Genomic DNA, 16745 nt, shown 5'->3' with positions numbered 1-16745 from the left:
TCCATCGTGTCCCTGCGATGGACTGGTGAACTGTCCAACGTGTACCCAGCCTATCGCCCTATGTCAGCTAAGATTGGCTGACATAGGTCCCCCCCGTGACCCTCAGGTGAAGGATGAAGCTGTAGAAAATGGATGGATAGATCAATCACTTTCTTGACATCAACTATTCTATAAACCAAGTTTGTCTCAACCACAATATTGTGCTGGAAAACTGCACTGTGGCACCAATGTGACACATTGTCAGAGGATTTCCATGCATTACAGTGCAATAAAATGTAATCTATATTTTTTGCTTCACATGATTCTAATCCTCTTAGGTCTGTTTGTTTCAAGTCACAAACGTGACGGCTAAGTGTTCGACATGTTGTCTTCAAAATAAATTGTTTCTCTCAAAAGTGTTCAAGCTCAGAGCAGGAAATGCATGTTTATATCGGTCCAGAATAATGACCTCTCTATTTAGGAAGGGAACTGCATGTGATTGTATAAACGTTTTTAGAAATAAAAAAGAAAATCTAACTCACTGTTCAAAATACGAAGTCTATATTTATGTAGCGTTTTTCGAGACTTGATGACCATGCGAAGCTGCTTTACACGACAATTTTGCCATTCACATCTATGTGCAGCGCATTTTCTATCTTTCATCTCTCATACCCATTCACATGCTGCCGCATTTACAGTTGCATATTCATTTCATTTCATTTCAAACTTTATTAGAGACACATCTAGTGAGAGGTCCATAGCACCAACAAAACACAACAAAATACAACCTGAAACATGTCGTTCAGGAACTGTGTAGAAGACTTTCTGTTTATGCTTCTTGCCCATAATTGCACAAACGATCTCTGCCACAACCCCCCTGTCTCATTTGTCTAGTCCTCATATAGAATCATCCCTTTCGCTCATTGTTTTCTTCCTCGTTTCCTCACTTTTACCAACTTTTTTTAAAGTTTCATTTTAGCCTTTGTTCCCCTTGTCCTTATTTCTCCCTAGTTGTTTATGCTTCCCTGTCTTTTCAAGTGTTGCTCTCTGTATCCTCATCCATATGATGATATGGACATACAGGGAGATGGATGGTGGGAGAAAAACACAATGGGTGTTTGCAGATGTCATTTCCCTCATGACACAGCTGTCCAACGGCCTTGACCTGAGGGGGACACGACACTAAATCTGACTTACAGATTCAAATGTACATAAACACACACTGATTGAGATTGCCCTGTACTAATGATGATTATGGTAGTTTATGGTCTTCATGTGACACTTTTGTCAGTCACAGTGGCCGCCAGATGTGTGTGTGCGTGCGTGTGCGCACACATTCTACTTTGTTTGTATGTGTACATGTTGGCTTCAGTGTTTACTTTATTCTCAGAAAGGAGGGGGTGGGGATTATAGTAGATTCAGGTTACTGTGTCCTTTATCAAGTAGACAAGCCAATTAGGGCCACAACTATTGATATTAATTTCCCCATTCACACCCTCTCTGCTCGTCCTGGGTTGTTTTTCATTTAATGCCTGGATACACTCAGTGATGACCTGTAAAGAATTGTAGATGACTGCAGAGGTATGCAGAGTGAATTTACTAGAGCATAACATTGTGCTGAAGAGCGAGTGGGGGGTGGCGCTCATTCCTGAGAAATTGGCCCAGGGAGGTGGATCCCGTTATGGATGCTTTCAGGTAGAAAGTGTGTTGAAATAACTTGTTATCATCCTCCCCTTGCCTGTGTGCAGTGTCTTCTAATATAGAGAACGGAGACGTCTCACCCGGCGCTGCTCGCACCGCAGGCAACCAACGGCAAACTCATTTCTTCACCGGTCCTCTTTAACCTCTCCTTTCATGAGGCTTTATTGAATATGTTTGTGCTTTTTGAGACATAGGTCGCAAACAAAGGGGGATCCATGTGAAACAAATCCATCTATTGTTGCCTTTTCACTGCATTTTATATACCATAGGTTGCCTAGATGTACTTGATATGTAATGCAGTCTTACCTGAAGTAAATTTTGGAATTTTCATGATCATGGGTTTCTTTATTGTTTTGCAATACAAAATCCCAGCCTATGTAGCGTTTATAATATTGTGATATAATATGAAGACAGTCTGTATGCCTGCAGCACAGACTCTAAAAATCAAGGGCCTGGATTGGTTATTGTAAATGACTACACTACACTAATAGCACAGTGAAAATCTCATACTTAAAAGATGCAGACCTGTGTTTCACCCACATTAGCTCAAACAAGGGTAAAGAATTGCAAGCACTTGCAGATCACAGGCCTTTCGAATCTCCATATGCATCGTAAGCGTCCACAGATCAAACCATAAGTGATAGACAGGGAGGGAGGGAAGTGTTTCAAACACAACTTCAGATCAGGATCAGAGCAACGGGAGTATGCATTTTACATGGATTAAAGGGCGGATCATAGGGGGACTAATGGGGACATAAAGAGATTAGATGCTTGGAACAAGTCGTTGCGTCATTGGATAAATAGACAGATATGGATGAAGACACAGAGGAAGGCCGCTGAGACCAACTGCAAGAAAATAGTGTGTGGGTAGATATGGGGGGGGTTAATGATTGACCAGGAGATCCATGAGCATAAAGAGAAAGTTGAAAGACACAATGAGGAAGAGAGATGAAGTGAAGGAGCCTTTTGAGACCAGGTAATATAAAGCAATGAGGAAACGGTGCGGAACAAGTAGAGAGAGAGAGAGAGAGAGAGGCCTAAATATTTGAAGGCCATAGAGATGGGGAAAATGGTGTAAAAGCCTGGAGGTAGGAGGGGTTTCTCAAAGTAAATTGATGGATAGGTGCCCTGGGAGAGGAGAAAGATCAAAACAATAGGAAGAGACAGGGGAGCCAGACAAAGTCTCTGAGACGGATTAAAAGGAGCAGAGAGAAGAATGTATAGACACACATGCACTTGAATGGATAAACAAAAGGACTAAGACAATGAGTGAGGAACACAAATAGTCCCTTTCTCTTTTTCTCATATCCACAAACGCAAACCGCATAATCCGTCACTGTGGAGAGGGATCCCGGGCCACGGCTAATGTGCTCCCCACAAAAACAGTGATGTTAAGAGGATAGGAGGCAAACAAAGACCAGACGTGTGCGGAGAGCTCACATCGGGCTCATTGTCGAAACCACCAGAAAAGTGACAACAAAGAACTTAAAGTGACACAGACACATTGATCCGCAACTTTGTTTAGAAACTTTGAATGACTGAAAATATGTGTGCGCTTGAGTGTCCTGGGAGATGCTCTTGTCTTTGTCCTGAGGGCTTTAAATGTGTATACATGGATGTGTATTCTGTCATTGTGTCTCCCAATGACAAGGAGTGTATTCTTCCTTTTTAATTTTTCTTAAAATAATGAACCTGCATTGTCTTGATTGAGCAAAGACATTTACTTAGAGCTCAGTGTAGAGAGCTAACTGTTTCTTCTCCAATCTGCACATGCATGCACCGTGTGTGTTTGTGCCTGGTTTGCTTTTGCCCTGATTTCTAGGAAAGGGAAAGGTGAAAAAAAAAAAAGTGATGTCTGAGACAGGTTTATGAGAAAGCCATATCTGTGCGTTATAAATGCCACTCTGGCATTTCAGCCCCAGCTGACTGCCTTTCTTAAAAGCCGCCATCTCCCAGATAGGGATATGAGTGACTGAGCATGTTGAGTGCCATTCTGGATCCACTGACCTTTCAGTTCATGCTCTGCCCAGCTGGGGTCTGATCCCTTGATAGGAACACACATTTGGCCCCATGTTCTTGTCTTCTTTACATACATTCATATGATTATTTCATTCACCCTCCTGCAAAACTTTGACATTACTGTGAGTATCCTTGGTGTCATTTTGGCTGCAAAATCGTGGCTGGCATTAATGTTTTTTGACAGAAGGATAAAACTTGTCCCTATAAAGGCAGTGATCACATTTTTCTCTCACACGCTTTTCTTTTTTTCTCCACCGCTGTCATTCTTTTTATCTTACTGCTCCCTATCTCCTTTTTACTGTCTCTCTTCCTCTCTTTGTGTTTTTCTCTCCACTGCTCTATCTGTCTTGGCAAGAATGAGTCTCTGTACAAAACACGGCAGACATGATGAAGATGTAGACATTAACCTTTTTTTAGATAAGAAGGGAGATGAATAGGTGTGTGTTTGTGTGTGTGTGTGTGTGTGAGGCTGATATAACGGATATATATAAAGTCATCACAATAAGTAGTGTTTTTCAGCTGTCCCTGAGAAGACAAACACAACCCCAGGCCTTATCAATCTATTATGTGTGTTCCCACCTCTCCTGTGAAAATTTGCATATTTTACAAATCTCGTCTCATATCCACACACCACAACAACATATTTCAAGGAGTGTCCTCTCAGGTCCTTGTCTCACTCCCAGGTGGGTTGGTGTTGGCAGGGTTAGGAAATTTTGACCCCATCACTAACCCGAGGTCATGGCCATGGCTCATCACGATGTACCATTGCACACTTTTTGGAAGTACAGCAGTGGGTCTGTACTATTCTTTTAGCAGAGTTTGGTGCTGGGGACTGGGGCTCTTGGTTTTGTTTAGAGCTGAAACTGAGCTGAATTAATCGATGAATCGATTATTAATCTTTTACTAAATTCATTGACAATTATTTTGATAATCGATCAATTGGTTTGAAGAATTTTCAAGATTTCCGATTGTTTAAGCTTCTTAAATGAGTATTTCTTTTCAGTTCTTTGCTCTGGATAATAAAGAAATCAAGTGAATCATTTTGAGAAAAAAACAAAACAAGACATTTGAGAACATCATCATTTCCAGGTTTGACGAACACCGATCGTTTTTTAAGGTGTCCTGATATTTTAGGGACCAAACGATTAATCGATTATGAAAATAATCATGAGTTGCAGCTCTAGTTTTGTTCAGTGCGACTGTGTGCAGGGAGCGCTGCATGTGGTTGTCATCCTGACCCGATGGCAGAACCACCTCAAATTGAACACATGTATAGCATGGATGCAAAGCAACTGTACTTTAGGTTCCTTCTAGATTCCAGAGCTGTATCTCTAAGGCTGAGGCCAGTCACCCTGCAGAGGAAAAATAGTTCCAGCCATTGGTTTTGACCACTTCATTCATTCAGCTTTTCTCCAATGGAAAGTAAAGGGTCAGAATGAAGAGCAACCTGTAAACTGAAAACTTTTCCTCCTGGCTCAGCTCCCTCTCCCCCACCAACTGCAACTTTACTTTGCTGATATTTTCAGTCATGAAGAAGTCCTCAAGATACTTCAACTCCTTCACTCGCATAAACCTAAGAGAGCAATCCACCATTGCTTCCGTCTGGAAACCATGGCCAAAGTCCTCGGGGTGCTCCCCTGTCAGCCCACTTGCTTCACACTTGCTGTGCATGTTCATCAGATTTCATCATCTGAAGAAGTCAACAAAAACACATCGTCTGTGCCTTGAAATCATCACATAATATGTCTCCCTGGGCAACTCCAGAAAAAGGATATCACCCAGCCTCTCCCCCGGAATTTGGAACCAAAATCTAGTGCTGGAAGTGAGCCCACCAATATCTAACTGGTATCTCACCACCTCCGGCTTCTTCCTCACTGTGCCAACAGGGATCAGTGTGCCTCAGGTCCCTGAACTGGCCTTCTGCCCAGCTCATGGTGCAATCTGACCCAATGCCTACCTCTGCAAATGTTGAGCCCTCAGGGTGCACAGTTGCCTGATATTTTCAGAAACAGACAGAGATTTGATTTATTGCATTATCATATTCTGAATTTTGTTAAAACCAACTCAACGGGGAGTCATTTACATTTAAGGATAAGTATGTGACAGATGAATGATGTTAAAATAATTACATCTGAAAAATAAAGTATGATAAAGTAAGTTAATTCTGTCCCAACTGAATATGAAAATGCACACATTCACACACAAAGCACAGAATTTTCTTGTCAGATACACAGCCTCATGTTGGCAGTGGTCCATTTACACTGACAACCTATTTCTGTAAATTATCATATAATAATGTGATAGTAGTGGTGGCTGGTCTGCAGTGGGTGTTTGAGTTTTTGTTGCAAGTTACTTTTGCTTCTTTATCATTTTGAACCAGTTCATTTTCCTCCTACCTATGGCATCAACAAGGAGAACTGGTGCTCGCTGGATATTTTCTCTTTCTTCAGACCATTGCTCACACAAGCCCAACTGGTACCAGTAACCATGCCACATTTCATTAATTTAAACCACATTTTTTCTACATTCTGATGCCTGGTTTGGACTTAATCACATTGTCTTGATCATGTCTACATGCCTAAATGTACAGTTTTGCTGCCATGTAATTGGCTTCCAATGTACTTTCTTATATGGACAATGAGTGTAAATTTCTGCTCATACAATACCTACTCTCTCAGCTCCCCTCTCACTACCTTCCTCTGTCTCTCCAGTCCTCAGGTGTTTATTTTGGCAAAAGTTTGACTGAGTCTCACAGGAGACTCAGACTGGCACATAACACAGCTCCCATTCCACCTGATGTTGCTGCTGTTTCACCTCTTGTCTCTTCTATCTTCTCATCCTGAAAAGCAAGCAACGAAAGGGATTCAGTTTTGTTTTTCCCACCAAGTCCCCCCTGTTCTGTTAGAAAAAGTGACAGCAAGAGTCAACTGTGTTGTTCCATGAGAGGCCAAGCAAAAATGAGTGCTTGGAAATTTGGGCTTATGGGTCATTTTTCTCACTGTTGAACTCGGCATGTTTTGGTTTACTTGGGTAGTTTGTCCCTTTGGCTTAGAGTCAACAGAAGGTCTTGTCTTTTCAATGTGAATTTCAAAATCAGCTCTCTTTACCACATCCTGAGTCTTACTGTCTCTATATTTCCGCTGATTATAGGTTGCTTGTGTTAGGTTCATGTTATAAGAGTGACGGGAAACATGAGTAAAAGGAAAGTGGCAGCAGATCAGGACAATGACGTGACTCATGCTAATTGGGTTGGGTTTAAAAACTGTATGGTGTCTTTGTCAATTCTGGAGCTTAGCTAGTTGAGTTTTGTTTGGGGATACCACTGACCTAACTGTGAAGGTCTTAAAATGAAACTTTCTTACTTGGATAACCTTTGTACCAACTCAATTTTGACTTTTCAGTCTAAAATATCCTTATATTTATGTATTTATTATTTGCATTTTATTCCCGTCCATTGCCCTTTGGACAACAAGTGAACTGTGGCTTCTATTCAACATCTACATCACATCCCAAACATCCCTGCGTCATTACCTCGTTTATGAAACCCTAAAGTTTCAGAACAACAGTTCAGCCACTACTGAGAAAATAGTGTTGTATTGTTTTCCTGGGCTCAGCGAAGCGGATCGGCACTTCCTTAATTTGATGTCGTCATCAGAAATCCTCATCACTCCTCTCACCACTGTAGCGCCTCCCGGTGCGGGCACTAGTCCGGGCACATCTGGTTGCGTACATTCAACCGCAGAAGAAGAAGAACTACTCTCGTTGTAGCTGCTGAGATGCAGAGCATCCACCGTGCCAGAGGGGGAGCTGTGTATCTGAGAGCTGGCCTATCTATTACGTCACTTCCAGGTACCTGTCCAATCACAGGACAGTGGGAAAGCTCTCGTTGGCTGGCCAATCACAACACAGTCCACATTCTGGGAGTGTGGTTTTGGTCTGAAACAGCGCGGCTGACGAGAGCGTCAGTGAGGAGATATTTTGATCGGCTCGTTTGCAGCGATTAGGAGGTTTTTAATAATGAAAACAAGTTAATATATGTAAGTAGACCTCCATAACTAACATATATGTGTGATACAAGCATTTTATGTCACCTTTAAGAGTGAATGGAAAGAAAGTTCAAAGTGGCAGCAGATCAGGACAATGACGTGACTCGCGCTAATTGGGTTGGGGTTAAAAATTGTACGCTGTCTTTGTCAAGGCTGGAGCTTAGCAAGTTCAGTTGTGTTTGGGGACCCCGCTGACCTAACCGTGAAGGTCTTAAACTGAAACTTTCTTACTTGGATAGAATAATAACAACACACACACGCGCATATTATGCACGTACACACTAAGGATTACTGTCTTTTTAGGACACACTGTTAATCCCATTGACTTGTCAGTACTGTGGCCTGAAAAGAAATCAGGCTAATTCTGACACGTCACCATAGCAAAAACACATCCGTAGCTTTGTCCTAATGCTGGAAGTTTATAAGTATAAGGCTGTGCCGCAGCCAAAGTCTGCCTCAGTCCTCCTCTGTAGTTACAGTATATGTGGCTCTGGAGATTTCATTGTCTCTGATACAATTTGATAGAGTGATATTGACAATGCAGCTTATTTTCCCAGAATAAAGAGGGAGGGAAATGTAATATTGTTTCATTTGTTCTCGCTGTTACTGTGATATTGCCAGCCAACCAAACACCCCATCTCCCTGCCGAGCCACTGTTCCGCGCCACACCTTATCCAATGTAAAGGAAACACTATTGCATCTCCGTCTGAAATATGGCAATCGTTTACCTTTTATCCACTCACTGAGACACACACACACACACAAGAGGTATTTGTGTGTCAATATATCTGTTTGTGACCTTCAAACACCAAAGGTACATGTGAAGCTGTTGGTATAATCTGTTACTAAGTGTGCCTGCCAGTCTCAAATGCATTCACTGTCCAACTGGTTGAGCAAATAAATTACACTTACTATTCAGCTGCTAGTTGTCAATTGTACATCACATTAATGTGACAAACTCCTCAGTTAACGATTTAGCAATCAATCACACGTAATGGGGAGATGTTTGTGAGTTTGTTTGTGCTGTACTTTTGTGTGCAAAGTCAAAAACCAGAAATAACACAATTCATTCAAGTTTTTTCTCTCTTTGTGTTTGGTCTCCAGACGGGACCCCTTACACGTGGTGGGTGGGCCGGGCCAGCGAGAAGCACTTCTACTGGGGCGGCTCGGGGCCTGGCATCCAGAAATGTGCCTGTGGCATCGACAGGAACTGCTCCGACCCCAAATATGACTGCAACTGCGACGCCGACCTCACAGAGTGGTAAGGCCCTTCTGTCATCCATCAAATATTCAGCACGAGCAACAACCTGGAATGTATTGATTTACTTCCTCACTTCACTTCCACGTTTCAGTTTTGCATTGACTGTAATTAAAGTCTGTAGAAGCAACTGGCAGTAAAAGGTTTTCAATCAGTGTTATACGGTGGACGTATTTATACAGTTGATTATAGCAAAATCCTCATTTTGTTCTCAACAACAGCTCTAATCTAACAATATAACATAAAATGCCTGCCAACTCGACTGAGAAGTTCTTCCCATACCATAGATAGTAAATTTTAAGATCTATAGACCCATGAATTAAGACAAAAACAACAGAATTTGATCTGTATTGTGTTTTTTGTTGTTTTTTATTTAACAATAGGAATGGACTTGCAACAGAATATCATTCAAGAATTTGAAAATAAAAAAAATAAGTAAATGGAAAATAAAAATAGTATTATAAGAGGTCACCACATTATTTTGTGGGAAGACATATGACATTAAAAACACATTGGCTGGTAAACAGTCGAAGTCACGATATGTCAGGTAAGTCTAATATCAGACTTGATAACTTTACACAACATAACAATCTGTTTTTCTAAATTCTATACTTGTTATATGAGTTATATTTGTCCTCAGCTGTTGCTAAACCAGTCAAGTCAAATTCTACCTGTCTATTTCTTTTCTTTACGTTTTGGTAATTGATACACAAGCACACACAGAGATATACAGAAACTAAAAACGTTGGCTGCTCTTAATGTATGCATTAATCTGAAAGCTCAGAATGTGTCTGAGCACGACAATCTGACTTCAAACGCTGAAGTGGTTGAATGATGAATGCCACAACTGATGATGCCTTTATTTAAGGGGGGTGTTTCCCTCCAGAACCAACAGTTTGTGTTTCACAGCTCTTTTAGCCAGCTGATGGATATTCTCATTAAACCAGCTGCATTGGTGTCTGTGGGTGTGTGCATGTGCATGCATACCATACATGAGTAATTACCGCGTGCTGCCAAGAAAATGGAGATTTCATTCTTTCTCCTCAATTCTGAAAGTGACGACAATATAAATAAGTTATACTCTGTCTATTAATAATGGATGCATTAATGAGTCATTGTTTGGTCGAGCAGGTTTTTGAAATACTACCCACGTAACTCTCATTTCACTTTACCCGTGTTTTTGGCAGCACATGGAAACAAACACACACACAAAGGTCCACACAGCTATCCTGATAAGGACTCTCATTGTAGGGCTGAACAATGTTTTTTAAAGCCAAAATGTGTCAGAATATAATTTTTTATATTAATTATTATATTTGTCATTGTGTTGATCTATACAAATCTTATTCTACAGACCGAAGAGAACAACTTTGTTTCTCACAGATCTGCACAAATATCACACAGTGATCATTTTAAATATGCTTTTAGATATTCAAATATTAAATAATATTACATACATATCGCAATCCAAGTCAAAATAATCGCAATTCGATATTTATTCAAAGCCGCTCAGCCCTATCTCCTCGACATCTGTTTATTTGCACAGCCTTACCAAAGCATAACCAGTTGATGACTTCCACAAAACTTAATTTTACCATAGCCCTAAACTCTACCAGTTCATGTTTTGCCTCATTCAGACCAGGTTTTGGTTTCCATGAGGACTATTGGTCCTGCCAAGGTCGTGTTAATGTCAGAAATATATATATATATATATATATATATATATATATATAGATAGATAGATAGATAGATAGATAGATATGTATATGTATATACATATATATATGTATATATACAATTATATACACACACACAAATGAGCGTTTCATTTTCAAATTGGATAAGAAAAATGACTATTGACCTGCCATTTTCTTATATGGTTGGTTTAATCATTAATTCATTTTGTTGATTCATCTTACAGGAGAGAAGATTCTGGGCTCCTTGTATACAAGGAACACCTTCCAGTCAGCCAGGTTGCAGTGGGTGACACCAACAGACCGGGGTCTTTGGCCAAGCTCACTGTCGGACCGCTCCGTTGCCAGGGTGACCGTAAGTGTTGCGTTGACACAAGTGACTACGGAGTTGATGATGCATATTTTAATAGCCATATTGCTGTCAACATCACGACGTGCACAAACACTTAAATAAGGATGATCGTTGAGAAATGAATTCAACAAATGATAAGATGTTGGGTGATTGATAGATAAATTGATCTCGGCAATGCAGTTTTATTTATAATGTCCTTTTCATACACAAAGGCATATTCTGTTCACAAACATTTCAAAATAACACGGTGACAGAATTGTAAGAAATCAATACAGATGTGAAAATTACAGTCAATAACCTATTGTTAAAAGTTTAAAAAGTTGGGTTTGTGTTTAAATGAAAGGAATAAAAAGATTATTAAAAGAATGATAAAAAGAAACAAAAGGAGTAAAAGGAAATGAGAAGCATTGAAATGCCTCTGTACAAACTTGTTTCACTCATTTTAGATGATCCACAGTATTGGCAGAACCCTTATGACCTTGGTCCCTGTGAGTACAGGCAGCAGAGTTTTATGTCAGGATATCAAGGTGTGCTCTGATTCAAAGGAAGTTAAAAGGTCAGTAATGCAGCCGGGAGCTAAAATCACACTGTGCTTTCTAGTAACCAGTCAGATCTTAAAAAAGACTTCAAACCTTACAGGGAGTGTGCACGGGAAGATGAAACCCGGTGTGAGCTGTTTGCAATAGCTGCAGGTCTGAAAAGGACGTTTGAGTGAGACAGGAGGACTGCAGGTTACAATGGCTTAATTGGAAAATGTGATCATTAATGAGCCTGTCCAAGTCAGCCACTGGGAAGATTGGTTTCATATTAAAAAATAATTCTCAGCTTGTTGTAGAGGCCTGGCTGCATAACCTTTGTGAAGGGTGCATCAAAGGTTGAATCAAGAAGAAAAATCGTCATTTTGACACAGTGAGTCACTTTTTAACAGCCAAAAAAAATGTTTTTTCCCTTAAAGTAAAATTGCATTTTTTAATTTGATGTTAAGTTGTAGGAAATCCAGACACAAGCCGTTCACAGTACTCCAGATACCTGTAAAAAGGAAAAAAAATTACTTGATCATTTTAAGGAGGAGAGAAGCTTGGTATGGTGTATTCATAGATAAAAGGTTGTGCCACCTATTAAAACAAAAAGGTTGCTCTGTGTTGCCACATCAGCCGTGATAGTGTTGTTTCTGAAATGCCAACACGTTGCTAAAATAGCGGATGTTACATGGACAATGAAACACAAAGTAAATAAAGATTATCCTCCCCAGTATCTTTGTCCCAAGGTCATCTGTGACTCCGGGCAGCGGGAAACCAGACGGGAGTTTTTCTAAGATACAATTAAAACTGAATAAATTATCCATGAGACTAATATTCTTTGATTGTTCGACCCAAACCTCTTGACTTAAGATTCTCTGTTCATAAGATATATTGGATTCCAACAGATAGTCCGTCTTGTCTGAAACAGAGTTTTAAATAATACCACATACCCAAAAGTTATGTAGCCTCTGCTTCTCCTTAATCTTCTTCCACTCTGCTCGACTCAACCTTTCTTAATGCATTTCCTTACTGGGTGAAAATTACTCATAAAAACCAAGTAAATGTCGGCTGTCTCCATTACCACTGATGTATTCAGGGTTGTAATAAAGGGAAACTGCAAAGATGTGTAATGCTGGTGAGCAAAGTGCCAGGCATCTTACAATGATAGCTGGGATACATTTATACACTCATACTTGAATTACTGCCTGAACTGGCCATTTACTGTGATGGCTTCAAGGCGTGCAATTCACTGCAGCTGCAGAGAGAGCAAAGCGTGCAACGGAGTGCTTTTCCTATATATTAAATCATGATCACTTCAGGTAAGAATGTACACAGAATGACCCTTGATGTGGTGATTGTCACACGGTTTGTGTACTCAGTCGATCATCGAGTTATCTCGTTGTTTTCGGACATATTCTCTGTTTTACAGTGGCAGCACTTAATCTTTTTCCGCTGTAGAATGACCCCTTTTTGCCACGATCTTTGCCAAAATTGCCATGTGACTCAAAGTGCAACTGGACACATTGTTGTTCTGGACTGTTGCTTTGTTGAGAGTGTCCACGTGCTGGTTACAGTTTTATTCAAGTGTTTTTTAAGTGGCAATTTAATGTGTGCGCTCATGGAAAGATAAATGAGATAGATTTCTGAACTCTGTTCCATCTAATTCCCAAAGTTTTTCTTGCCCAGGCAAACAACACATCAACTACTGCAGACAACACACACACTGAGGCAGCTTAGTCCTTGCTGTTTCTCTTCCTGTCTGTTTCTCTAATCATTGTTGGCACACTGCTCTCTGTGGGACATTAGGTCAACCCGGAAGACGCCCGTGGATTTGGCATCGAAGTAGCTGCAGTGCTGGATTAACACACGATTCACTTCAAAAATATTGTACAAGTCATGATCAGTGACTATTTCACATGGAATCATCCAGGTTCCTGTACCCGGAATTATGTCTGGCATGTGCCGTTGGTATACTCTTTGTAAAATTGTGTGTGGCTGGCACGTGTTTCTAAAAAGACTTTCTGGAACCGTGAGTACAATCGTTGTGGAGGCACAGGAGCCAAGCTGCTTTGTGTTCTTCATTTGCCTCATGTCGGCTTTGTATCCTTGTTCCTCATTCTTCCTTTTTTTGACCTGAACAAGAACGAGGTTAGAACTGCAGCAGACGGCAAAATGAAACCACTTTTTCTATCGTCCAGAATAAATGTATTATACGCTACAGGTACGAAAGCAACCGCAATCTTATACTGACTTCTCAAATGTATTACAGATCCTCTCTTTTTATTTCTTTATCTCCTAAGACAAAATATATTACAGCATCACAGAGCTAAAGTTATGTTGCTATCTGCTGTGATGCAAGACCCAGAGAGATTTTGCGGGAAAAATAATATCCTGTGAGGAAGAAATGCAAACATGGATTTAATCTTTAGCACACGGCAGCGATATCATTACGATGATAATGCTTCATATATTATCTATTGACTGCTCATTTTTCATACCAAAGTGAATATTAGAGTGGAGCTATGTAAATCTCACTGGATTGTGAGTGTGTATGTGTGTATTCCGAGTGTTTACAGTGAGTCAATGCTCCACTTAATGCCCGTCTCTGTCTGTTTCGCACACAGGAAGTCCAGAACAAGTGTCACGCTCATTATAGTCCCCTTATCAACAATCTAGTGCTGCTTTCTCTTCATCGCAAAGTTGCCAACATGTATGACTTAATGACCCATGACATCACATCTGCTTTTCTTGCTACACTGCTCCATCATGGAGCAGTATAGCAGACGTAATTAAAAAAAGATAGATCTGTCTGTCACTTTTTTTCTCCATCTCATTCTACTATCAATTTTGTGTGCATGTGCAACAGAGACAGAGTTATACTCTTTTACGCCAAGTGACCAAATTGAAATGCTAACTTGCAAATAAGGATGACTTTGAGGTATGTTGGCCATAACGCTTGCCCAGACAGTGGAACATGGAGCATACATTATAAATATGCCCATTAAGGCATATTAAACATATATTAAAAATTTCACATGTGAACGAGTACTCTGTCCGTGATTGATGCTTCTCATACTCTGCACAGAGTTCTGTCTCAGTAAGAGCAATGATGATTGGCGGCCATATAATAGGTTTTCATTTGGCAAATGACTAATGTCCTCTTCTGGCAAAGTTTGAGGTACTTGTGTGTGTATGTGTGTGTGTTTCTGTCTCTCCCTGTGGTGAGCACCGGAGAAAGTAGCAGTGCAACTTTCTGTGTAAGTGTGTGTGTGTGCACGTACGTGCGGCAGCATTAATGAAGCTCATTTCCATGGCTGGTTTAATGGCAGCCTATACAGTCATAGGCAGACAGAGAGGAATTAGTCTCATTTATTGATGTTAAAAGGCTTTGGACATTTTAATAGTTGAGAATGAAAATAAATGACAGCAAATGAAGCAAAGCAGCATATATTCTATTATTATAATGTAATGCACCTTTTATCAGACACAGTTTGTTCTGATGACTGGCCACAGTCGGAGCCTTCACTGGAGTCACCTATGATAGTTGAAAACTAATAAATTGCTTTGTAACCATTTGTCACTGCTCATGTATGCCTTGATCGACTGTCTTTGTAATTGATGTCATTGAGGGCAGTTCATTTAACATTCTGTGCATTTTACTTGTCAATACAACAATATAAAATAATAAGAGAACAATCATGGTGACAATACAAAGATGAGCTTTAATATATCATAAGTACTGTGAAAGTGTGTTATGGACCAGCATGGTGATGAATCAATGGACCAAACAGCATAAACTGAAAGTATATTTTTGAAAACTTCTAAAGTAGAAGACAAAAGATAATCTCAGTATTGTTTGTAATGCTCATGGGATAATACTTGCCTGTATACTTAATTGTCTCTTATGCCCCCTTAAGCCTATAGTGTCTTCATGTGTGTATCATTTGCAAGGAAAATTAAATTAAATACTGTAAGAATGTGACATTATTGTAACCTCATGTTTGTTAAAACTGTGATCGTTTTGGATCATGTGCTTTGTGGTGTCATTGAACTGTACTGTATGGTGTTGACTTTAATGATCTTGTCCACCCCGTTCATATCATACCTACCGACTGTAGGTCAATTAACAGATATGCCTCTCTGTATATTGAAATACAGGTCAACGTTGCAGTGAACGTTAGTGTCCAAAGTGGTCCGACCTACACGCTAATCAACAGCTTCAAAACTGTTTGGACAAACACTGCGTCGTCAATAACCTTCACGACGGTCAGCATTAGTGCGGGACCCATTTGTGTCTCTGATAAACTGACAGCTACGCCGGTGTTGCTCTAACCTCGGAAGGTTTGGTGCTAAAAATGTATGACAAGCAACTTAATTACATAGCGAGATTGAAAAGGCTTCACAGGTCTCAGTTGACAGACAGAACTAATTACCTGAAGAGATTCAAATGCTACATCACTTTGAATATACTCTACGTAGAGCATAAAATAGACAGAGCCATAGATGACTTAATTATACACAGAGATGGAACACGGGTCTCAATGGAAATTGAAAAATGAGCAAGGAAAAGAAATATATGTGAGATGTGCCACTGTTAAACAGACTTTGAATCTATGCTGTACAGTATATGTGGTTTCAAGTGTTTTGAACACTGCCACCATATCCTTCGGGGCACCTTCAGATCGGGGCTGTTGCCTCCAAGATAATTACAGCTGTGTCTTCCAGTAGAAAAGATTATTCTCAGAGTTTTGATGGAATAATAACCTCTTCACGACTTTGCACCTAAAGTATGATGTCATATTATGTTTGTTCCATAAGATGAACCAATACCTGCTGGATAGGGCCTGATATCCAAAGTGTCATAAATCAACTGTGATGTTACACTTCACAGTGTGCACATGCAGTAGAGTCCAGTGACCTAACAAGTGAAAGCTGAAAATAGATGTTAATTAGAACAAATACTGGTGTGAAGCAATGTCGCTCCTCTTAGACCAGAACACTCTTCTGTGCCATAAAGAATCTTCTATTCCCTGTTTGCACTCATCTTCAATTTACTGGCGGGCAGTTTTTGATGTTTTTAAATGCATATTGGAGAATTTAAAGACATGGTTGAAGGTGTTTTTTTTCCCCCATAACCATGTTTTACTTCCATTTCAAATGCTCCTTCTTCAGCCA

At 40.1% G+C, this 16745-nt stretch overlaps 1 protein-coding gene across 2 annotated transcripts in view; it reads left to right on the top strand.

Moving 5' to 3' along the window:
• Nucleotides 1-16745, top strand: part of cntnap2a (contactin associated protein 2a) — a 315409-nt gene that overhangs the window by 249901 nt on the left and 48763 nt on the right. For both annotated transcript variants that reach the window (XM_044036945.1, XM_044036937.1), the window contains exons 16-17: nucleotides 8850-9006; nucleotides 10925-11052. In XM_044036945.1, coding sequence (XP_043892880.1) covers nucleotides 8850-9006; nucleotides 10925-11052 — 285 coding nt within the window. The remainder of the gene's footprint in view (nucleotides 1-8849; nucleotides 9007-10924; nucleotides 11053-16745) is intronic.

Source organism: Solea senegalensis, linkage group LG1 (assembly GCF_019176455.1).
Source record: "Solea senegalensis isolate Sse05_10M linkage group LG1, IFAPA_SoseM_1, whole genome shotgun sequence".
Taxonomy (NCBI): Eukaryota; Metazoa; Chordata; class Actinopteri; order Pleuronectiformes; family Soleidae; genus Solea; species Solea senegalensis.
This window is presented reverse-complemented; position numbering and strand designations above follow the sequence as displayed.